General features: G+C 43.0%; 1 protein-coding gene across 1 annotated transcript; it reads left to right on the top strand.

Annotated features, from left to right (window-relative positions):
• The first annotated feature begins 614 nt into the window (after positions 1-614).
• On the top strand, positions 615-25,539 carry LOC138783524 (collagen alpha-1(VI) chain-like). The gene is made up of 6 exons (XM_069958326.1): positions 615-756; positions 6,318-6,430; positions 7,548-7,731; positions 22,244-22,415; positions 22,496-22,525; positions 24,897-25,539. The coding sequence occupies exons 1-6, from the start codon at positions 643-645 to the stop codon at positions 25,496-25,498; spliced, it is 1,215 nt and encodes a 404-aa protein (XP_069814427.1). The 5' UTR covers positions 615-642; the 3' UTR covers positions 25,499-25,539.
• The last annotated feature ends 749 nt before the right edge of the window (positions 25,540-26,288 follow it).

Below are 26,288 nucleotides of genomic sequence, written 5' to 3'. Positions count from 1 at the left end.
GTGTCCTGTGAGGTCACTGCACTTAGGTGTTTGTTGGATCTTATTTTGTGCAATTGGAAAATAAAACTTATTCTTCTGCAAGTGCTGGACTACCAATCGTTTTTTTTCCAGTATTGCATCACGCATCAGCCAGATGTGAGTCCGGGGCACCAGAAAATTATACAGATCGGTGAGCTGACATCACGTTCTTATATGTTAATTGAAAACATACATTGTGTGAACTTAGCAATATGCTGCATAAAAAACACACACATAAAAACATCATGCACACTGTGCAGTGTATCAGCTTACATGCTTCCTGTATACAAACCACACACAGTTAACAGGTAAAAGCTCTCCATTGTATTATTTTAACATTGTAAGATTTTGTTTACGCGTGGATGAACCCTTTATATGCATAATGTACCTGGCACAAGACCTCAAGTGGTCAAACTTTTGTTACTATATTACTATGACATATGAAAAGTTTTTGGAAATGACAGTGCCCATTTCAGCAGGGATGCAAGTATTTATTAGAAACAGCCATGACAGAAGTGGCTAGCAGTAATTGTTAACAATGAAATCATAGAAAAATATTATTAAACCATTTCCCGGCTTAATATCTATTACTTTCTTTGTACAGAATGTCCATGTGGACCAGTTATGTTGCTGTTTGTTCTGGATAGTTCTGAAAGTGTGGGACTCAATAACTTCACCCTGCAGAAGGAATTTATCCTGCGTGTGATCAACAAAATGACCAAGCAAGGCATAAAAACGGTACAGTGCATAGTAATGTTCACATTAAATATGATGCAAATATTGTTGGCAACCCAAGAGCACAGTATGTTTTTATACCACAGCGTGCCCCCATTCGATCAATTGATTTGAATGTGCTGAACATAGTATAAAATTGAAAATGTTCAGCACATTTGTGAATGTACAGTATACTGTTTTTTAACATGATTCAAAAGCATGATCAACCACAAAAACAAATCATTATATGCTCACAAATGCATTGAATGTAGTCAGCTTTGAACTATGTTTGGTACATTCAAATACAGTGGTACCTCGGTTCTCGAACTTAATTGGTTCCGGAAGGCAGTTTGAGAACCAAGCAGTTTGAAAACCGAGCAGTGTCTTCCCATAGGAAATAATGTAAATGTGATTAATTGGTTCCAGCAGCCACCAATAATTGCCTACAATACTCATTTATTACACTGATAAGTGCTCAGTATAATCGTTATAGTACAGTACATAACAGCACTATACTGTACAGGACATTAAACATAAGAAATGCAATTATAGTACAGTAGTCACCAACTCCTCACCCATCCTTTACTGTATAGTGTCCCCCCCATCCAAGCACTGTAATGTATGGGAGATGGTGGTGCACTGCCTGTACTACTACTGCACTGTATATGCACTCCCGCATTCTTATACAGCACTGTACTGTATGTGAAGCCTCACCACTGCTTAAAGGGGTTGTACACAAAAAAAAATTTTCTTTCAAATCAACTGCTGCCATAAAGTGCCAGAGATTTGTAATTTACTTCTATTAAAAAATCTCAAGCCTTTCAGTACTTATCAGCTGCTGTATGCCCAGCAGGAAGTTGTATTATTTCCAGTCTGGAGAGCAGGAGAGGTTTTCTATGGGGATTTGCTGCTGCTCTGGACAGTTCCTGACATGGACAGAGGAGGCAACAGAGAGCACTGTGTCAGACAGGAAAGAAAACACCACTTCCTGCAAGACACACAGCAGCTCATAAGTACTGGAAGACTTAAGATTTTTTAATAGAAGTGAATTACAAATCTCTGGCACTTTATGGCACCAGTTGATTTGAAAAAAAAAAAAAAATTGGTGAACAACCCCTTTAACCCCTAGACGACCCTGGACGTAGGGTTACGTCATGGAAGTCTGTCCCCAGACGACCCATGACGTAACCTTACGTCATGGGTGTTATTCCCGCTATGAAGCGCGCTCCGGAGCGGAGCGCGCTTCATAGGAGGTGGGGGCCGGCTGCAGTGAGCAGCCGGGACCTCACCGGTAATGACACGCTGCAGCGATCGCGCTGCCGCGTGTCATTAACCCCTTAAACGCCGCGATCGCGGCGCGACCGCAGCGTTTAAGTGTAAGTGACAGGGGGAGTCCCCTGTCACTTACCGATCGGGACCCCCGCAGTGTGACTGCGGGGGTCCCGATCGGTAAAACGGACTGCTGGAGGTCTCTTACCTGCCTCCGTGCGGTCCGATCGGCGATCTGCTGCACTAAGCCTGCACAGGCAGGCTCAATGAGCAGATCGCCGATAACACTGATCAATGCTATGCCTATGGCATAGCATTCATCAGTGTAAAAATCAAACTAGTGAATGTAGAAGTCCCCCAAAGGGACTTCAAATGTGTAAAAAAAAAAAGTTCAAAACACTAACACACTACCCCAAAACCCCTCCCCCAATAAAAGTTGAAATCACCCCCCTTTCCCATTATATAAATAAAACATATAAAAATGAATAAATAGATAAACATATAATATACCGTAGCGTGCGTAATTGTCCGATCTATTAAAATATAACAAGCGTCATTGCGACCGGTAAACGGCGTACACGAAAAGAGGGGAAAAAGTGCGCAGATTACCGATTTTATGTTACATTATATATTAAAAAAAATCAATAAAAAGTGATCAAAACGTCCGATCTTCACAAATATGGTATTAATAAAAACTAGAGATCATGGCGGAAAAAATGACACCCCATACAGCCCCATAGGTGAAAAAATAAAACCGTTATAAGCGTCACAATAGGCCCATTTTATTAATATTTAATTGGCAAAAAAACGGATTTCATAAAAAAAAAAATATATAACATTAGAGAATCTGTGTAACCTGCATATGGTTGTGTTCGGACTGACCTATAGAATAATTGTATCATGTCGCTTTTACCATATAGTGCATTACGTAGACACAGGAACCCCCCAAACGTTACCATATTGCATTCTTTTTTGCGATTTCACCAATTTATATCTTCATAAATAATATATTTGGAATTCCATCATACATGTTATGGTAAAATGAATGACGCCATTACAAAGTACAACTATTCCTGTAAAAAACAAGCACTTACATGGCTTGTAGATAGAAAACTGAGAGTGCTAGAGCTCTTAGAAGGGGAGGAGGGAAAAACGGAAACACTAAGATCAAAATTTGCGCGGTCCACTGGGTCATTTTGGGCCTGGTCCTCAAAGGGTTAACTTGGTAGGTACAACCCACCATCCACGCTCGCAAAAACATTCAAAAAACGTTCGAAAACCAAGCAAAGTTCGAATTCCAAACACTCCTTCTAGGTAAATTTTCGTTCGAATACCAAGCAGTTCGAGTTCCAAAGCGTTCGAAAACCGAGGTATTACTGTATTTAGATCCAACAGGGGCATGGTTTACATTGGCATCTTGTACTTCTGGAATGCTGACATTCAGGGCCGTATTTACCACTAGGCACCTGTGGTCCGGTGCCTAGGGCAGCACCTTACAGGGGGGCAGCACCAGGGAGCTGGGGGGGGGAAACAACTTTTTTTTGTTTTTATTTTTTTAATCTCCCACCTTAAGGTCAGACTTGCCAGTAAATCTGGTGTCTTTTTGAGGGGGGGAGGTATGGTCAGGTCTGGTGTGGCAGTGGTGTTCACGCCTGGAGCTATTACCTACTTAAAAACCATGAAAAACGTGATTCAGACAATGTTTCTACATGTAGAAAAAAAGCATGTGGCCAAAACCCCTGTCCCCACGCTCCCCAAGATGGGCCGTCTTCAGGTTTAGTGCCTAGGGCAGCAGCAGCTCTTAATACAGCCCTTCTGACATTTACCACAAAAAATGCATTGTGCATTAGTTGTAAACCTACTCTGATACAATATACAATATGTGAAAGAAAAATTATGGTAAAAATATTCCATAACTGTATTTCTATGCATAGTTTGTAAATGGTGTATATGAAAAAGCACCTAAAAAGGTATCACCCCTAAAGCATGCTGCAATTAAAGAGAAACTGCACTGGGGCCATAACAAAAATATTATGCCTTCCACTACCTGCAAAAATTGCTGTTAATGTTTGCACATCTTCTATCCTATCTTACCAATGCCCGCATATGATGGAGGGAAAGATGCGGAGTGTGTTAGGACAAGGTGACACATTGTACCTTTCATATACTGTATCTGTCTGTGTTCACAGAATGTACAAAAAATACTGGTACTCTATAGAATGAATAGTCAAAGTACACCTATCCACCACCACCACCACCATTCCAGCCTGCAGATATTCAGGAGCTTAGGAAATGCTTTTATACTACAGAATAAAAGCATTGTTCTCTATTCGGGAAGTGCAGACTGATATATGAAAGGCATCATGTGTCTCCTTGTCGTGACTGCATCCTACAGCGTAAGACTGACGGACAGAGAACCTAGCCATATATATTTTATTTATTTTTATGTAAAAAGTTTTTAAATTTTTAAGTTCTAGGATGTCACGGCCGCGGCGGCGTCCCATGTTCCGGGCCGCCGCCGCGACCTCCTCCTGCCCCATGCAGCCGCCGGGGTCCTTGTGCAGGGACCCGGCGCTGCTGCTAGTTCGGCCCCTGGGGGCGCCTCACCTCTCCTCCGCTCCTGTCTCTGTCTGTGCCGGCTGGCGCGCGCGTCCCCGCCTCCTAGGGCGCGCGCGCGCCGGCTGTCTCAGATTTAAAGGGGCAGTGAGCTCCTAATTGGTCCACATGTCAATCACTCCCCTATAAGTTCCAGCCCTGCCCCACTACAGGTGTTGGAGCCTCTACATGCTTCCCATAGCGTTTGGCCCAGCCCCCTGTTGTTCCTGATTCCTATCTGCTACCTGGTCCCAAGTCCTTGTTCCTGATACCTATCCGCTACCTGGTCCCTAGTCCTTGTTCCTGGTTCCTGCTCCTCTGTCACACCATCGCTCCTGTGTTCACCCTGTCACCTGCGGTTACGCCTACAGTCCTCTGCCAGCACTATCTCCTGCCTACTGCTCCTGCCACGCCTCGCCTGCCGTCACTAGCAACCAAGCCAGGGGTAGCGACCTGGGGGTCGCCTGCCGCAGCAAGTCCATCCCGCCTTGCGGCGGGCTCTGGTGAAAACCAGCGGTCCCTTAGACTCCGCTCCCTGGTGAGGTTAGTGCCATCGCTGGTGATGGTCCAGTGGATCCACTACTCCAGGCGTTACATAGGAGCTTAAATAAAACATTAAATTATAGGATATCTGACAGATAGGTAACATTTAAAGGGGTAGTCTGGTTTCATCCAATTAACATTAGTATGAACTGTTATATACCGAGCACCTTTGTGTCCATCACATGACCTGGGCTGATGTTTGTCCAGTGGAATTAGCCAATGAAAATTCCTATAGAGAGATGCTCTCAATGAAGACACCAACTCATGTATGTCAAGAGATTGTCCCTTTAACATATGTACAAGTAGTGTATATTATTACATATTTCACAGTATTGAAAAACTGCATATCTTAAAGGATAAGTCCAGCGAAAATTTTTATTAAAGTATTGTATTGCCCCCAAAAGTTATACAAAATCGCCAATATTCACTTATTACGGGAAATGCACATAAAGTGCTTTTTCCACTGCACTTACTACTGCATCAAGGCTTCACTCCCTGGATAAAATGGTGATGTCACGACCCGACTCCCGAAGCTGTGCGGGCTGTGGCTGCTGGAGAGGATGCTGGCAGATGGATGCTCAATGTCCCTCCAGTGCCCTGTGTCCCTCAGTGTCCCCCTGCCATCATCCTCTCCAGCAGTCACAGCCTGCACAGCTCTGGGAGTCGGGTCGTGACATCACCATTTTATCCAGGGAGTGAAGCCTTGATAAGCATTTCCCGTAATAAGGGTATAGTGGTAATTGGTATAACTTTTGGGGGGCAATACAATACTTTAATAAAAATTTTCGCTGGACTTCTCCTTTAGTACAAAAGATCCCACAAAAATGTAAACTGTGTGGTATGTTATTTTCCAATAACAGTTAATATCCATTGTCTGCAACTGTATGGCATATACTTGCATCCATTGGGGTTGTTGAGGAGTCTGCATTTTTTTTGTTTGTTAATTTTACAGCAGGATATTATTAGTGATTATTTACTGTAAATTCTGTAGCTGACTGCTTGATAGTAGAATACACACATTTCTTTCACTTTTCCTTGGCTGAAGAACGACATCTAGTGGTGAAGTGTTGTACTATGAGAGAAGAATAAAATCACTATACATCTACTCTGTGTAACAATGATATATATATAACATTCACTACAATAGCTTCTGTGTTTTTTTTTTATCTTATTCCCAGAATAAAGGAGTAGGCGCCAATCGTTTTGGGATCATTCAGTATAGTCATGAGGGAAAACAAGAGCTTCTTTCTACAGAGGATCCCAACATTAAAACACTCACCCAATTTAAGAGGTAAACATTTTCATACAAAGTGTCCTTGGTTATTGAACTGCCTTCTTGGGGGGGGGCAGCTTGGTTATTTTATGTTCCTCTTTGTATTCTGTTGATAAATGACAAGAACAAAATAAAGTCTGGACAAAATAAAGTCTCATATTTCGCATCCATTTAAAAGGATACCTGTCACCCCCTGTGCCGGGGTGACAGGCTCCCGACCCCCCGTTAGAGCGCCCTTTACTTACCTAATCGCGCGGGGTCCCGCTTCCTGATGCGGTCGGGTCACGGAGATTTCAGCTCCCGAAGCCCGGCGCGCGCGCTCACAGGAGAGTCCGATGCCCATAGAGAATGACGGAGCATCGGACTTCCCATTCATTCTCTATGAGCATCGGACTCTGCTGTGTGCGCGCCGGGCTTCGTGAGCTACTCAGTAGATACAATTTAAAATTAAAAGTGAACTTGGGAAGTATATTGGTTAAAACAGCACTCAGTTTATGATAGTTATTAGGGTAAATCTGATTTAAGAGGCTCTGTCAGTAGGCTTATGCTGCCCTATGAAAGAATGATGTATTACTTCCATTGTTCTGTGCAGCTGAATCAGAGACATCATCCTGACCCATAACAAGAACTCTCTATGTGCATGTGCTTAGTAGTCCCTGATATTCATGAGCACCATCTCCCTCTGCCCAGCTGATTGGCAGTTGTCTATTTATACTGTGTATAAGCAGGCAGCAACTGGTGGGCGGAGGGAGGGGCACGGCACAAAGCCCATTCTCCTGCATATTGACAAAACGACTGAACAGAATAATGTAAGTAATACCGTTTAATTTTATTTTTTTCTATTGAGTATTATGTAATGAAAGTTGCGTTTTACAGGATAACTGGCAAATTGGTCTAAGTTGACATTAGGCAAAATGTGTTCAAGTATATAATTTGGACCTTTCAATCATCCAGTGATCTTCCATTTGACATAGCCTTGTATATTAAGCTTTATTGAGGACTGGACACTGGAAATAGATGAGCAGTGCTGGCTTGCTTTTTCTGTAATTTTGATAAGTGATAAGAGTTTATCTTGGGACAACCCTATTAATACATATTCCATTATTGTTGTTTTTACACCTGATTATTGTTTCAGTGCTGTAAAGAACATGCAGTGGATGGCAGGGGGAACATTCACAGGAGAAGCATTAGATTTTGCTAAGCAAACTTTAAAGGACTCCATACTCACCCACAAAGTGGCAATAGTGATGACAGATGGTAGATTTGACACTCGGGATCAGAAATCTTTGGCTTCACTTTGTACAGTGCCAAACATGAATGTAAGTTATATCCTTTTTATGTAGCTAACATGCAAAATATCTTCACCGGGACAGTCACAATGGTAAACAGTGTGCAAAATAAAGCTTGATCAATGAATGAAAATGATATTAGGTAGAATCAATTGAAAGTTTACCTAATTTTCTGTGTGTAAAAACATTTTCAACCAGCAAAAGTTTTCTAAAAAAAATATATTTGATTGTGTGATTAAAAATACATATGGATCTAACAAAGGAAAAATATAATTGTTGTAGCACTTGTTGTAGAAAGGCTTAAATGAAAAAAACAGAGTGACCAAAAAAAATGGCTGTGATGGGAAGGGGGTTTCAAAATAAGTCAGCATAAAATGCGGAACTTTGATGGAAAAAAATTGTGTTCAATGTTGGCCATGCAGTCAATCCGTGCCTAAGCTGCTGTAATATAAATCCGGTACTAATCAGGATTGTTTATTTGTAATGCGATTGTCTTAAAAGCACTAATTAGAATATACAACAACATAAAATATATAAGGAAACAGGGACCAGAAAGGTAAGAGGAAAATCACAAAGAGGTTCTAGAATTGAAATCTTTGTAGGATGGTATTTAGTTCAATCTCAACTGAAATCTACAAAGATGGATTATTCCTTATATAATTAACCAGTGACAATTCTTCTTAGCAACCAAGTAGCACCAGTATGAATGATTCATCCTGCACCTGGACTTTTACTGCTAATACTAAAGTTCACATGAGGAAATGAACACTAGTCAGACCAGTGTTCCATCTGTTCTATATATCCATATACAGCAATGTTAATGAGCTAGTAACAATGAAGAAAAATGTTTCCACTCTAGCTTTTTTTTTTTTTAATCTTATGCCAGTTTCACATGTACAGGATTCAGAGCAGATTTGATGGTGCGGATTCAATGCTGTTAAGTTATTTAAATCAAATCTGCTGCGGATCCGCAACATCAAATCTGATGCGATGCGATAAGGTACGTGTGAAGCTACCCTAACAGTCCTTCATACACACTATTAACCCCTTAAGGTCAAAGCCAATTTTCATTTTTGCGCTTTTGCTTTTTCTACTTTATGTTTAAAAGTCCATAGCGCTTGCATTTTTTCACCTACAGACCCACATGAGCCCTTATTTTTTGCGACATCAATTGTACTTTGCAATGACAGACTTTATTTTTCCATAAAATATGCTGCGAAACCGGAAAAAAATCATTTGCGCTGTCAAATTGAAAAAAAAAAGGAATTTGTTTTCATTTCCGGGAGTTTCGTGTTTATGTCATTCACCCTGGGGTAAAACTGACTTGTTATGCATGTTCCTCAAGTCGTTACGATTACAACGATATGTAACATGTATAACTTTTATTTTATGTGATGGCTTTTAAAAAATTCACACCATTGTTAACAAATATATGTTCATTAAAATCGCTCTATTCCCAGGCTTATAGCGCTTTTATCCTTTGGTCTATGGGGCTGTGTGATGTGTCTTTTTTTTTTTGAGCCATGACATGTACTTTCTATTGGTACCTTGATTGCGTATATGTGACTTTTTGATCGCTTTTAATTACATTTTTTCTGGATTTGATGCGACCAAAAATGCGACATTTTGCATTTTGGGATTTTTTTGCGCTGACGCCGTTTACCGTGTGAGATCAGGAATGTGATAATTTAATAGTTCAGGCGATTACGCACGCGGCAATACTAAATATGTTTATTGATTTGTTTATTATTTTATATTTATAAAATGGGAAATGGGGGTGATTTGGACTTTAATTATGGGAGGAAATTTTTTTATTAATAAAAAAACATTTTTAATTTTTTTTTTTTTTTTTACATTAACAAGAAGTCCCCCTGGGGGACTTGTATATACACAGCACTGATCTCTCATAGAGATCAATGCTGTGTATATACACAGCAACGATCCATTGCTGCAGGCCAGTGCAATGTATTGCCGAGCCGGGATCAGCGTCATTGCGACGCTGAGGCCCAGCACGGGCAGGAGGATGGATCTCGATGTGATCGCAGGGGGGAGATCCGTCCCACTAGACACCAGGGACACCGGGAGCAAAGCCTCTAAATGCAGCTGTCAGGTTTGACAGCTGCATTTAGAGGCTTAATTAACCGGCGCGGCAACGGGACCCGTGCCGGCTAATAAAGGCGCTCCCCGGCTGCACATGTCAGCCGGAATCAGCGCCGTTCAGAGCGGGGTCCCGGCGGGACCCCGCTCTGAACACCCCCCGCAGCACCATGACGTATCAGATACTTCATGGGTCGCTAAGGGGTTAAATAATGTTTTTATGTTAAGGTTTATGTCAGGTTTGACAGCTGCATTTAGAGGCTTAATTAACCGGCGCGGCAACAGGACCCGTGCCGGCTTATAAAGGCGCTCCCCGGCTGCAGATATTAGCCAGGAGTGGTGCCGTTTCTACCTTAGGAGCTCCGAAGTAGCCTGCAAGCCAATGTCATGCAAAATATTTTAAGAAAGGGCTGTAACAGGGGCAGCCTGTCCTGGTTGCTGGATAATGAGTCTCAGGAGCTTGAATGGAGAGCAGAGCAGGCAATGATTGTTACAGATTTTTTACAGCACATATAGGAGGAGACGTATCAGGGATGCGCCCCTGGCTCGCAGGGGTAGATTTGTTCCACAATGCCTGCTCCAGGTGCAGGGCACTATAAGTCTTAGTAAATTTGGCCGGGGAAAAAGGGGGTGAGGCTTTATTTAAGACTGGCATATGCCAGTCTTGATAAATGTCCCCCAGAATGTCTTCACTTATTATTAGCATGGGGAGGGGTCTGGTTTTTGGTCTGAAATAAATATAAAGGTCAAAATTTAATTTGGGCTCTGATTTATTTGTGTTGCTGTAGCATCTGGGAATAGTTTTAAAAGCAAAGATTCCTCCAACTCTTCAGGTTTTCAGAAGTTTTCCTGGTGATCTAGGTCAGATCAAGAAGAAAAGATAGGATAATGTCTGGCATAGTCATTATTTGTATTACCAATGAGGTAACAATTCTGGAACATATTTAATATTGTTTTAACTGTGGAGTGACTGTTGCAGGGCAAAGCATTACACTGTGTTATATGAAATCTTGTAATTGCATCTCTTACTGAACAGTTAAAATCCATTCACAAGCCTAAGTTTCTAAGTTTTTTTTGGCAGTAGGTAACACCTCCTCACTCCTCTTATCCCCATCCCTGCTCGATTAACCCCTTAAGGACAGAGCCAATTTTGATTTTTGCGTTTTCGTTTTTTCCTCCTTGTGCATAAAAGGCCATAGCAGTTGCATTTTTTCACCTAGAAACTCACATACTTATTTTTTGCGCCACCAATTGTACTTTGCAATGACAGGCTGAATGTTTGCATAAAGTACGCTGCAAAAGCAGAAAAAATTCAATGTGTGGTGAAATTGAAAAAAAAAGAAACACATTTTGTGTATTTAGTGGATATGTGTTTTTACGCCATTCGCCCTGGGATAAAACTGACTTGTTATGCACGTTCCTCAAGTTGTTATGATTAAAACGATATATAACATGTATAACTTTTATTGTATCTGATGGCCTATAAAAAATTAAAACCATTGTTTACAAATATACTTTCCTTAAAATCGCTCTATTCCCATGCTTATACCGCTTTTATCCTTTGGTCTATGGGGCAGTGTGAGGTGTCATTTTTTGCGCCATGATGTTTACTTTCTATCGGTACCTTGATTGCGCATATACAACTTTTTGATCGCTTTTTATTAACATTTTTCTGGATTTGATGCGACCAAAAATGCGCAATTTTGCACTTTAGGATTTTTTTGCGCTTACGCCGTTTACCGTGCGAGATCAGGAATGTGATTAATTAATAGTTCGGGCGATTACGCACGCAGCGATAGCAAACATGTTTGTTTATTTATTTATTTATTTACTTTTATTAATAACCTGGAAAAAGGGGGGTGATTCTGACTTTTATTAGGGGAGGGGGCTTTTTATTAATAACAACACTTTTTTTTTTACTTTTGCACTTATACCAGAAGCCCCCTAGGGGACTTCTAGTATAAGTGCACTGATCTCTCATAGAGATCTCTGCAGCATAGATATGCTGCAGAGATCCATGAGATAGGCACTCGTAAACGAGTGCCGAGCCGGGGACGGCGCCATCTTGGAGTGGTCCCCGGCCGGCTTCAGTAACGGAGATCGCTCCTCTGGGACGTTGTCCCGGAGGAGCGATCTCCCCACTAGACACGAGGGATGAAGCTGCAAATGGTAATCGGATGCAGCTGTCAACTTGACAGCTGTCAAGTTGACAGCTGCATCTGATTACTGTATTAGCGGGCACGGCGATTGAACCGTGCCCGCTAATCCCTGCAGTCCCTTGCTACAAGGGGCACCCGGGACCGCCGTGGTTCAGAGCGCGGCCCCGCTCTGAACGTCCTTAACGACCGTAGGGCGTAAATATACGCCCCCGGTCGTTAAGGGGTTAACAGTCGACGTCCCGGCTGTCAAACAAGCAGGGATAGGGCGGTAATAAGGAGAGCAAGGAGGCATCCCAGCCTTCAGGGGCTTCAGGGGCTTGGGAAACTTCAGGGGCTTGGGAAAACCTCTTTGACCCTTTAACACTGGAGAAAAAAAGAATTTTATATGTTCTGGAATCACAGATAGATATATAAAAGGTACCATGTGTCTTCTTAACTTAACAGCTAATCAGCAGTGTCAGCAATTGGAAACCTGAATTGCAGCTGACATTCACTTTGTGCAATGCAATGCTGGAAATGTGTTATTATCCGAGCAATTTTACTAAAACTAGGGCAAAATAACAACAGAGACTGGTTACAAGTGGTGTCCCACAAGGGTATTTTCTTTTAATATGTTTGTAATTGACAATGAAGGAGGTTTGGTGGTTGGGGATTGTCTGTTTGCTGATATTTGCTGATATTTACTCTATCTGAGTACAATATCGGCAGTTCTGTGTTAGCAAAGACTTCAGAAAAGAAGGATTTAGGGGTAGTGATTTCTGACAGCGTCAAAGTGAATCTGTCAGCGTCATGATACTTTCATATATCTGGGTGTGATTCCACAGCATAGAAAAATGATTTTATTGTATAGTAGGAAAATTAAAAGAGGCTTTTCTGAAGTGCAGCAAGCTGTAACACCACCTTGCTGACCCTAAGGAGGTATTCCCCTGGCAGCTATTCAAGAGTTTGGAAAAGCCTGTTTGCTTCTTCGAACCAGAGAATAAAAGTATGTAACTACATCCTCGAAGCACAGATGGATAAATGAATGGTACCATGTGTCTCCTTATCGTAACAGCGTCAGTAGTTTGGAACACAAATTACATCTGAGAGACTCCCTCTAAAGGGCATGTGTCACCTATATTTTCTTTTACTGATTAGAGTCAGATACTAAAACATATTCTCTTATTCTAATCTTTTTCTATTTTCTGACTAATTTTTTTATTCACTTTTTGAACATTGTTATATGAGTGGCCATCTTGCCTAGGCTGTTCTTGACAGCATTTAGTGACATACTTTACAGCAAGACTCATGGACATAGACGATAATAGATAGAGTCTGTCACCTTGAAATGAATGTGTAACATCATTGAGCACGCTCTGCGACTTTTAAAAAGGTCATTCTACGGGTAGCTGCTATTGATACTATCTATCTACTGGAGTCACATGTCGCTGCAATGCTGTATAGATCACTTTAAAGCTGCCTCTGCTTATCACTACAGAGAGCCCCTGTGGAGAGAATGAAAACTGCAATATCTCAGGATTATTTTATAATATAGATAGACAAATGGAAAACTAGAAAAAAAGACACCAAAATCCTTAAAAAATACACTTAACATAAAAACATTATTTAACCCCTTAGCGACCCATGACGTATCTGATACGTCATGGTGCCGCGGGGGGTGTTCAGAGCGGGGTCCCGCCAGGACCCCGCTCTGAACGGCGCTGATTCTGGCTGACATGTGCAGCCGGGGAGCGCCTTTATTAGCCGGTACGGGTCCCGTTGCCGCGCTGGTTAACTAAGCCTCTAAATGCAGCTGTCAAACCTGACAGCTGCATTTAGAGGCTTTGCTCCCGGTGTCCCTGGTGTAAATAAATTATTATTTAACCCCTTAGCGACCCATGACGTATCTGATACGTCATGGTGCCGTGGGGGGTGTTCAGAGTGGGGTCCCGCCGGGACCCCACTCTGAACGGCGCTGATCCCGGCTGGGCAGTGCCTCTATTAGCCGGCGCGGGTCCCGTTGCCGCGCCAGCTAATTAAGCCTCTAAGTGCAGCTATCAAACCTGACAGCTGCACTTAGAGGCTTCAGACCTCACGTCCCTGGTGTGTAGTGGGACGAATTTCCCCCTTGCGATGCGATCGCGGGGGGGGGGAGATCCGTTCTTCTGCCCGTCCCGGGCCTCAGCGTCGGAATGACGCTGATCCCGGCTCGGCAATAGATTGCTATGGCCTGCAGCAGGCCATAGCAGTCTATGACCGATCTCATCGATCTTTGCTGTGTATATACACAGCATTGATCTCTATGAGAGATCATTGCTGTTTATATACAAGTCCCCCAGGGGGACTTCTAGTTACAGTAGAAATAAAAGTAAAAATGTTTTTTTATTAATAAAAAATCCCCTCCCCTATTAAAAGTCCAAATCACCCCCCTTTTCCCATTTTATAAATATAAATAAACAAATAAACAAACATGTTTGGTATCGGCGCGCGCGTAATCGCCCAAACCAATTATTAATCACATTCCTGATCTCGCCCGGTAAACGGCGTAAGCGCAAAAAATTTCCAAAGTGCAAAATTGCGCATTTTTGGTCGCATCAAATCCAGAAAAAATTTAATAAAAAAAGTGATCAAAATGTCGTATATGCGCAATCAAGGTACCGATAGAAAGAACGCATCATGGCGCAAAAAATGACACCTCACACAGACCCATAGACCAAAGGATAAAAGCGCTATAAGCATGGAAATAGAGCGATTTTAAGGAACATATATTTGTTAACAATGGTTTGAATTTTTTACAAGCCATCAGATAATATAAAAGTTATACATGTTACATATCGTTGTAATCGTAACGACTTGAGGAACATGCATAACCAGTCAGTTTTACTATAGGGCGAACGGCGTAAATGCAAAACTCCCCGTCCCCGAAATCAAAACAAATTCCTTTTTTTTTTCAATTTGACAGCGCCAATGATTTTTTTCCGGTTTCGCAGCATATTTTATGGAAAAATAATGCCTGTCATTGCAAAGTACAATTGGTTTCGCAAAAAATAAGCGCTCATATACGTCTCTAGGTGAAAAAATGCAAGCGCTATGGACTTTTAAATATAAAGTGGAAAAAGCAAAAGTGCAAAAACGAAAATTGGCTTTGATCTTAAGGGGTTAAACAATAAGTCATTTTCTGATGACACATTCCCTTTACAGTAAGTCACAAGTGCAGTCAGGCGGTAGGGAAAGCAATTTTGTATGCTCGGCTGTTAGCTAGACCTGGCCTAAAAAAGCATATTGTTAAAATGGTGGAGGCATAAAACATATCAAGAAAGGGATTTTTTCATTAAGAAAGCTAAGTATAATCATATTTCATACATGCAAGCATTTCTAAAAATGTTAAATGGAAGAAAGTCCAGCACTCACCGATTAGCGTCTTCATAACTTTATTTCATTGAAGGTATTGCAGGGAGGGGATGGTGGATCAGTGTAGGTGCAGGCACATCTCCTTCACTGATCCACCATCCCCTCTCTGCAATACCTTCAATGAAAAAGTTAAAGATGACACTAATCGGTAAGTGCTGGACTTTCTTCCGTTTACCATTTTTTATCTATTTTTCATCTAAGCACCCCGTTGTCTTCCTCAGAGAGAGGTCCGGGGCTCCTTATACCCATCAACTAGGGCAGGGGTACTCAACAACTTTTAGTGAAGGTCCACTTACCGGGGTCTATAGTCAGGTGAAGGTCCGAGCTGAACATCAGTAGCAAATGTGCTTTGTTACTTTTCACAAACGTTCAACTATTTACATACAGAATTGCTGCTTATTAGCGGGAAAACTGGCATTTTTTCTCTCTCACCAGCCCTTTGATATAAGGTACAAAGGGGGTGACTGCCCTGGTAGTATATAGCCCCCCCTGTTTGCTCTCCCCCAGTAGTGTATAGCCCCCCGTTGCTCCCCCAGTAGTATATAGCCCCCTGTGCTCTCCCCCTGTAGTATAAAGCCCCCTGTGAGCTCCCCCCAGTAGTATATAGCCCCCCTGTGAGCTCCCCCCAGTGGTATATAGCCCCCTGTGAGCTCCCCCAGTAGTATATAGCCCCCTGTGAGCTCCCCCAGTAGTATATAGGCCCCCTGTGAACTCCCCTTAGTAGTATATAGCACCCCTGTGAGCTCCCCCCAGTAGTATATAGCCCCCCTGTGCTCTCCCCCTGTAGTATATAGCCCCCCGTGAGCTCCCCCCAGTAGTATATAGCCCCACTGTGCTCTCCTCCTGTAGTATATAGCCCCTCTGTGAGCTCCCCCAGTAGTATATAGCCCCCTGTGCTCTTCCCCCTGTAGTATATAGCCCCCCTGTAATCTCCCCCCAGTAGTATATACCCCTGTGCTTTCCCCCTGAAGTATATAGCCCCCTGTGAGGTCCCCCCAGTAGTATATAGTCCCCCTGTGCTTTCCCCCCAGTAGTATATAGGCCCCCTGTGCTCTCCCCCCAGTAGTATATAGCCCCCCTGTGCTCTCCCACAGTAGTATATAGCCCCTCTGTGATCTCCCCCTCAGTAGTATATAGCCCCCTGTGCTCTCCCCCTAGTAGTATATAGCCCCCTGTGAGGTCCCCCCTAGTAGTATATAGCCCCCTGTGCTCTCCCCCTGTAGTATATAGCCCCCCTGTGCGCTCTCCCCTTATCGATGGCCCCCAGACAGAAAAAAAACAAACAAACCACAACTCACCTAGCACCTCGCTCCCCCGCTGCGCCTGTATTCTCTTCTCCTGTCGGTCTGGCCCCCGGCTGATATGCGCTCTCTGGGGACATCCAGGGGATTCCCCAGCAGAGCGCGCACCAGTGACCTCAGTGTACGCCGCCGGCCTGTACTTCCGGTAGAGCAGGCTGACGGCGTACACTGAGGTCACTGGTGCGCAGTCTGCTGGGGAATCCCCGGGACGTCCCCAGAGAGCGTGTATCAGCCGGGGGCCGGACCGATACTGCCGCGGGAGGCATTGTGGTGGGGAGCGGGACCTCCTAACCGCCCCGGATCGGGTCCGTCCCGGAACGGATCCGGGCGGTTAGGAGGTCTGACCAGGGGTCCGGACAGCTGACCTCCGCGGTCCGCGGTCCGGGCCATTTGAGGACCCCTGCACTAGGGGTTTGTTTGTATGTATGCAGTGCGGGCTAGCTGTACCTGATATCAATCATATGTGATGATGTATTGTTTTGATAACCTGTTGCCCTTGATAACAATTCACTATGGTCGGCCAGGCAAGCTCCATTCAACTAGAATCTCTATTAAAAGGGTTACTTTGTTTCAGCACTACTCTTCTCCAGCTTGGGTGGGGTTTTGCAACTCAGTTCCATTAAAGTATACAGAGCTTAATTGCAAACCACAGCTGAACTGGAGAAGAGCCGTGCTGTCTCTGGAAGAAAGTGGCCATGTTTTTCTAATGCTGGATAACCCCTTTAAGTAGTGCCAGTTAGGGCCCTATTACACCAAAAGATGTCTGACAGATCATCTATATTTTTCAGCCAAAGTCAGGAACGGACTTAAAACAGAAAACAGGTCGTAAAGATAAGCCTGAGATTTTTCCTCTTTTCAAATCCATTCCTGGCTTTGGCTGAAAAAATCTGTAAAATAATCTGTCAGACATCTTTTGGTGTAATAGGGCCTTTAGGGTCACAGTTCAGAGGGCCAACCAGTAAGTGATTAAATCTAAGAAAAACAGCACAGGGATTTAAAGTTACTTTATTTTTCTTCATAATGCAAAACCTTTAATAATCTATATAGTCTGGAGGAAAGAAGGGGGAGTATAATGGAAACTTTTAAATATGTTAAAGGTGTACTCTGGCATGGAAAAACCTTTCATATATTGCTGACTTTTTGTACAACAACTCTCCCCGATGTTCTGGGTTGTCTACAGGTCCCCCACTTAACAAATCCCACTGCCACTTCCAAGACAGACCCGTCTTGGCAGTGACAGCCCCTTGAGCCAGTGATTGGTTGAGCAGGCTGTCACTGCCGAGACGTGAACTCATAAGTGGTGGCAGGATCATTCAGTGGGGGACCCGAAGACACCACAGGAGGACACCAGGTGAGCGTGGTGAAGTAAGAATAGCATGTTTATTATGCTGTAAGGAAGGGCAGCAATATATCAAAAGTTTTTTTGTTTGTTTTTTTACAAAGTACCCCTTTAAATACCTAAATAAAGGTTCATAAAGACAAAAAACTAAGAAGAAGAATGTCTAAGGTTAGTTGGGAAAAAGATCAGAAACAAGACGAGAAAATATTACCTTAATAAAAAGTCAGTAGGTCTATGCTGTCCTATTTAAGGTTAGTATAAACTAGTGACAGAGAACCTGAACAGAATGATGTATCACTTACATTGTTCTGTGCAGCTGACTCGGAGATCTCCTCCTGAATAACATGGACAAAAAGTAGTCCTCTCCATTACGTACATGAGCCCAGTAGACCTCATTATTCAGCAGAAAACTCCGCCCACCAGCTGCTGATTGGCAGTTATCTATCCATGCTGTGTATAGGCGATCATCTGTCAATCAGCAGCTGGAGGGCGGGGGGAGCGGTGCAGGTAAAATTTATAGTAACTTAATTTAAACATGCCTGGGATAAGCATATCGTGTATATGAACGCCAGTTAACTAATTGTTGTAAATATGTGGGATATGTATGTGGGTTGCCAGACCGGTGTGGTGTGAGATATCAGACAGACTTTTTTTTTAAGAAGCAAACCCTTTCCTGGTGCAAGCAAAATAATCTTTTCAGACTGAGATGCCACAAAGTAAGAATTCAGGGTGTGTAGGAAGTGTTACAACAACATAAAGGTCATTTCTTTTTTTTTGTGAAAAACAATTGAAATTCATAGCATGTGATTTTATCATTATCTTTACATGTCACCAATATAATCCATATATTTACTTTCAAGTAAACGTTTATTCAAGACCAACCCACACTTTTGAAAGACATTTATTATCTATACTCAACCATTTTATGACCTTTACACTCATTGGACCTATGTCTGTTATCTCTTTAGACTTTAACCCAACCTAGGCTTGATATTAGAATACATTTCATTTAGGCTATGTCCCCACACAGTATCTTTGCCAAGTATTTTGGTCAGTATTTTTAAACCAAAACCAGGAGTGGATTGTAAACAGAGGGGTAGATTTATGAAAGGGTGTAAATATACACCTGGTGTAAACTGCCCACAGCAACCAATCACAGCTCCACTTATATTCTACCAGACCTGAAAGCTGAGCTGTGATTGGTTGCTGTGGGCAGTTTGCACCAGATGTATATTTACACCCTTTCATAAATCTCCCCCAGAAAGTCTATGTTCATACACTGTTGAAGTTTAGTGCATGGCCATCATTTAATGGCAAATAACGGCCATTACAGTGGAGCCTTGGATTACGATCATAATTTGTTCCGGGATCATGCTTGTAATTCAAATCCACTCTTGAACGAAAGTAAATTTTCCTATAAGAAATCATTGAAATTCAGAAAATTGGTTCCACACCCCCAAAATAATGATTTTTTATTGTGAATAAAATGTAGAACAAATGAATCAAACAATGAGAAACAGCTGAATATGTGATAATATAAGTTACTGTACAGTATAGCCATCAGCATGTGTTGTATAATGTATAGTATAATGTAAGTGCATAAACCTGAACAAACAGCCATGGGGGGGGGGGGGGGTTCAGCATGGGCCAATCAGGAAGTGAGAATCACAGACCCGTGCAGGAGGACAATGACAGAGACTTTTTTATACAGCAGTGTGAATGGCTGAGTGTAAGTGCAGGCACATTATGGCAGCAGTGTGTATAGCTGAGTGTAAGTGCAGGTACACTATAGCAGCAGTGTGTATAGTGGGGTGTGAGTGCAGGCACATTATAGCAGGAATGGAGAGGATGGGAAAAACAAGGGCTGACAGAGACTCCAGGGAGCATGAAGGAATGAGCAGGGCAGATGTGGGCACATAAATGCAGTGCTCTCTGTCTGGGAAGAGAGAGGGGTTACAGCTATGAAGAGATTACCCCCACAGTCCTGTCCCCTGATGTAAGCCCCAGCCTGAAGTTGATCTGCTATGATTTGGAAGGTGAGGAAGACTTCCTGGGTCTGGGCTATAGGGCTGTAAACCCCGCTATGCAGACAATGCCTCTCCCCCACTCCCACTCCCACCCAGCACAGGGAGCTTTTAAACCAAAGCAATGCTCTTAAACCAAGTTACAACCTTGATAAACTGTGAGCTCTTCTTGCAAAACGCTCTTAATCCAAGTAACTCTTAAACCAAGGTACCACTGTATTTTAAAACAACGACCGCTATTTGCCATTAAATGACGGCCATGCACTCAATTTCAGCAGTGTGTGAACTGCCTTTCTGTGTTTTCAATCCACTCCTGGTTTTGATTGAAAAATACTGACCAAAATACGTATGTATTTGTTAAAATATGTGTTAAAGGGGCATTCTGAGAGCTGTATTTGCCATTAGCCACTCGTAGTTTTGTGTCTAGGGCAGCAGTGTTGAGGAGGTAGCACTTCAGTGAGTGAGTAAATAAATAATAAATGTTGTGGCCTTAAAGGGAACCAATCACCAGAAAAAAGCATATAGAGCTTTTGAAATGTGCTGTTAGAGCACACAGCACACTTGCCACACGTGTTTCCATAGCCTCCGTGCCTTCCCCATGTAAGCCGCAAAGTAACTTTATAAAACTGGCGCCCTGTATGCTAATTACCTGAGGTAGTCATCTGGGCGGTGTGCTGCTAGCTGTAATCACACCCCTCTGGGCGTGATTCAAATGGCAGAGTAGCTGTGGCGTCACTCGGGAGAGCGCTGTGCCCAACGTCGGCGCGCTTATGTACTGATGCCGGCCGCCGCCGCGCATGCGCAGTGCAGCCGCTTCCATTCCGGCTGGACTGCGCCTGTGCAGAATAGCCTCGAACTCCGGCTAACAGGCTATCCGAGGCTATTCTGCACAGGCGCAGTACCGCCGGAATGGAAGCGGCTGTACTGCGCATGCGCGGCGGCGTCCGGCATCAGAATGTCACAGCTACTCGGCCATTTAAATCACGCCCAGAGGGGCGTGATTACAGCAGAAGAACACCCAGGGGACCGTGACTACCTGCTAGCCGCACACCGCCCAGATGACTACCTCAGGTAATTAGCATACAGGGCGCCAGTTTTATAAAGTTACTTTGCGGCTTACACAGGGGAGGCACGGAGGCTATGAAAACACGTGTGGCAAGTGTGCTGTGTGCTCTAACAGCACATTCCAAAAGCTCTATATGCGTTTTTCCGGTGATTGGTTCCCTTTAAGCCCTGGATCAGAACTGATGTGAAATGTACCTGTAGATTTGTAACTGCGGCCGCTCATTATGCTGTGGATTTATGATTGATTTCACTTCTTTTTGTGCACAGGGGTGAGAGCCACAGTGAATATAACTCATGTGTTTTTGCTGTGTATTTGTCACAGAAGTGTAAGAAATAATTCTGTGGTTTATGAAATTACCCTAAATCAGTCCTCAGTGCCAAGAGCAGCACAAGTTATACATATGGCCCTGTGCATTCCAGATCATTTTCTGCCATACCGCTGCACCTCATGTCTGTATTGGTCAATCAGACAGGAGACAAGACACCCTGAGCACAGTTGAATAGAATTTTCTTCTGGACTATCTCTTTAATACTTCAATAGATTTGGATAATAAATCAAAATGTTGAAAGTCTGTGGTTTCTTATTTTGCAGAGTATGCTGGTCCTCTGTTCTGAACAACAATGGGGGCACTGAGATCCTACCTCCACCTACTGTAGCTTAGGGCCCTATTCCCCCGGACGATTATCGTTTGCATATTTGTTAACGATTAACGATCTCAAACGACTGCTATTGCGAAAGGCCTGAAAACATTCACTCATTTCCATGGAACGATAATCGTTACTTATGATCGTAATTGCGATCGTTTTTTCTTCGCTATTGCGTTTGTATCTATTGCGAACGACCGAACGATCTATTATTCAATGCGAACGATTTGCGAACGTTTTGCGAACGAGCAACGATAAAAATAGGCCGAGGTCTTATAAAGCAATCAACGATTTCTCGTTCAGTCGTTAATCGTTAACTGCATTTCAACCGAACTATTATCGTTTAGATTCTAACGATTTAACGATAATCTGAACGATAATCGCCTGGTGGAATAGGGCCCTTACTAAAGTGGTTTTGCGTTGTACTGAATCTAATTATTTAATATCCAGCAACAAATTCCTCAAATGTGCTTGTACCCTATGTAGTATAAAGTAAGGTATTCCAGTGTTAACTGTTCACAGGTACTGGGCATTGGTGTAGGAGATCTATTTAAGCGAACCCCACATATGAAGGCTTTACAGGAAATCACCTGCCATGGGACCAGGGCTCAGGGAATGCAGCTGCTAATAACAGAATATGAAAATCTGCTGGATGAGGCCACCCTCCACAATATTACAAAATACGCTTGTAAAAGTAGGTTTGCTGCATCTTTTCTTACTGTCAGATGCCTGTTAAAAATGCATACTCACTTCCTAATGTTTGTGTTTTTCCAGATTCTGTTTGTCCTGACTTCACCTGTCAAGGTATGGGGTGACTTCTTTATTTTTTTTTATTTTGTTTTTAATAGAAAATAGAACTTGTGGTTCTGAGCTACTCATGTTTTCTCTTATAGCCATTACCTGCCTCAACCACTGCATGGCAGACAGCATTTTACAGATACCATTAGCTTTAATGTTGTACAAATTCATCTGTAATGAGCTCCCCTAAAGGCCCTTTAGGGGTCCATTTACACAGAGAGATTTCTCTGACAGATTTCTGAAGTCAAAGCCAGAAACAGACTATAAACAGGGAACAGGTCATAAAGGAAAGACTGAGATTTCTTCTGTTTTGAAATCCATTCCTGGCTTTGGCTTCAAAAATCTGTCAGATAAATCTCTCTGTGTAAAGGCGCCCTTACACATGTCGATTATTGGCAAGTAGTGTTGCTAGAGACGCTCCTTTGGCTGATAATCGTTTAGTGTAAAAGTGTCCACAATCAGCAGAGTAGTGGGTAAACAGGGAATGTCTGGCCAACAGCAAACTATTTAAATGGCCGCATAAACTATACAGTTATTGTTCATGCAAGCCTGATGGCGAGATCATGCCTTCTGAAGTCACTGAAACAAGAACCGATCTCACTGATCGGAGCTCTCTTGCGTCCTTGTACAGCGCCATAACAGGCAATGTAAAAGACTGCAGGCAGCCACTTCTATCAATTTTATTTGTGCTGTGTAATGGATTTGAGAAGTAGATTTAAAATTGCATGAGGAAGATTTATTATTATTAATAAATATATTTAGAGATGAGTGAATTTACACTATGTTTGGGTTTGCAGAGTTAAGAACTCTTTGCATTTGACTCCTGGCGGCTGGAGAAGGTGGATACAGCCTCAGGACTGCCTGGAAACCAAGGATACAGCCTTACAGGAGAAGTCCAGCGAAAATTTTTGTTAAAGTATTATATTTCCCCCCAAAAGTTATACAAATCGCCAATACACACTTATTACGGGAAATGCTTTTATAGTGCTTTTTTTCCCTGCACTTACTACTGCATCAAGGCTTCACTTCCTGGATAAAATGGTGATGTCACGACCCGACTCTCAGAGCTGTGCGGACTGTGGCTGCTGGAGAGGATGATAGCAGAGGGATGCTCAGTGTCCCTCCAGTGCCCTGTGTCCCTCAGTGTCCCCCTGCCATCATCCTCTCCAGCAGCCACTGCCAGCACAGCTCTGGGAGTCGGGTCGTGACATCACCATTTTATCCAGGTGAAGCCTTGATGCAGTAGTAAGTGCAGGGAAAAAAGCACTTTAAAAGCATTTCCCGTAATAAGTGTATATTGGTAATATGTACAACTTTTGGGCGGCAAAACTATACTTTAATAAAAATTGTTGCCGGACTTCTCTTTTAAGCCATGTTCACACTATGTAAAATGGTAGCTGTTATTAGTACAACGGCCGTTTTAATGAAATATGGCTTATAGTATATAGTCCCCCTGTGCTCCCCAAGTAGTATATAGCACCCCTGCTGTGCCCTTCCCCTCCCATATAGCATATAACATAAAAAAAAAAAAACATACCTTGGTCCGGGCGTCTCCTCTTTCCCTCTTGTGGCCGCACTGCAGCAGTCACAAGAGGCCGCTCTCCCCTTGTCCTGGCACCGGCGCTCCAGTGACGTCACTCGAGAGCCGAAACCAGAGAAAGGACAGAGCGGCCTCTTGTGACAGCTACGGCCACAAGAATGACTGACCGGGAGGAAACTGATGGCTCCCTCTCTGTCATTGCTGCTGCACGGTAACTATGAGCACTCGTTACGAGTGCTCATAGTTACTGTGCAGAGGGAAGCAGCGCAGCTCAGTATACAGGTATACTGGGCTGCAGCAGGGGTCCAGACAGCTGGCTTCCGTGGTCTGCCAGTTCAGGACCCCTGCCTTAGGGTACGCTTGCAATACAGAACATGCAGAGAGCGGATTCCGCCATATGGCCTCTGTTTGAAGTTCCTCCTGTTGGCAAATTCTGATATTACTGCCCTAAGAATTGCTATGTCAATTCACACACAGTGTGTTTGCTCAGTATTTTTTTTAACCAAAACCAGGAGTGGATTGAAAAGACAGAAAGGCTAAGTTCACACAATGATGAAATTTTGTGGTTGGCCGCCATTTATTGGGAAATAATGGCTGTTATTTCAAAACAATGGTAATTATTTGCCATTAAATACTGATCAAAATACTGATCAAAAACACTGTGTGTGAACACAGCCTAAAAGTCTAAATATCAGAAAGATTTAAGATATGACACTATTCTGAATACGAAAGGGTAAGGTGTTACAAACATATAGCATTTGAATTGGGGGCCTGAGTATAAAGATATAACAGATTTCTATAACTATTAGCTTATGTTCAAATGTCATTTTATTACAGTCGAGTTTGATGAACCCACTGACATTGTGTTCCTGATGGATGGCTCCAGCAGTGTTGGCTATAGCAACTTTGAAAAAGTAAAAGAATTTGTAAAGATGACAACGTCTAAGATCCTGGCTGAAGGCATAAACCTAAACCAGATGCTACGACTGGCGGTGATTCAGTACAGCAATACAGGGACGCAGAGACTTGAAGTACCTTTCACTGATAACGTAGATGATGCAGTGTCCTATTTATCAAACGCTACATATATAGATGAGTCCACAGACCTACCCGATGCCTTAAAGTACCTTCTAAAGTTGCTGAGTACCAGTGGGAGACCCAATGTAAGGAAGAAAATCATAATATTCTCTGATGGTAGATCTTCAGGGATTGCTCAAAACCAGATTGTGGCACAGGCAGCGGCAACCTTAAATCCCCAGACTGAACTGTTTGCAGTTACTGTCGGCACTTTCCACGAACGCGGCATTTGTCAGCTAGTGAGTGGAAAGGAAAATAACTTTAATTTTAACTATATTGAGGATAGAGTTTTCCGTGTCCCAGAATATAGTGATCTACCAAGAAGAGGCACTGTTCAAAGCTTTCTAAAGAAAATAACTTGAGCTTTTTAAGGTCTTCATTACCTCCATTTGTAGACAAGTAACAGAGATAGGCTTTGATGTAAAGAATGTCTTGAGTTATAGAAATAAAGAAATATCTGCAGCACAATGTTTATTTTACAATGCAAATGGTTTCCACATCATATTGAGTAGTAAAAAAATATATATACTTCATCCAAAATTGCTATATGATTATATATCATATAGAATAGAATTATAATACAATAATGTTTTGGTCTATTTGGGGCGTTTTCAGGTTGTATCTGTGTATGAAATATGTACAGCTGGGCTATGTTCCCACGTAGCATAAACCATGGCTGTTCTCCCTGAATGGCCAGTGTTTAACACTACTTAAAGGACAAGTGCCATGAAAAACTTTTTCCCAGTAATTGAAGCACATTACAAAGTTATATAACTCTTTAATATGCTTCAATCACCTATCTGCCTCCCTTCCCTGTCTTTTCCCCCCTCCACCCCCCACCAGGAAGTGTCCTGACTCACACAGACCTAATGACTGCCGTCACAGTCACCAGGCAGCTCCTTCTTGTGAGGATGAGTCATCAGCAGGAGGGCTGGTCTAGGTCCTGTTACAGCAGCCCCCCCTCCCCAGTCCAAGTGATGGCTTGCAGTTGTTCAGCCAATGGGAGCTGAGAAAGCTGAGTCACTTGACAAGGCAGGGGAGGGGGGAGGCCAGGGCCGCTTTAACCAGAGGGCACATGGTGCACGTGCACCGGGCCCACTGGTTAAAGGGGCCCCCCCCGAGCAGGCCGGCCGTTGCTATGTGCGACCAATG

This window comes from Dendropsophus ebraccatus, chromosome 2 (genome assembly GCF_027789765.1).
Source record: "Dendropsophus ebraccatus isolate aDenEbr1 chromosome 2, aDenEbr1.pat, whole genome shotgun sequence".
In the NCBI taxonomy this organism is placed as follows: domain Eukaryota; kingdom Metazoa; phylum Chordata; class Amphibia; order Anura; family Hylidae; genus Dendropsophus; species Dendropsophus ebraccatus.
Note: the sequence above shows the minus strand (reverse complement) of the source record. Positions and strands in the feature narration are given on the sequence as shown.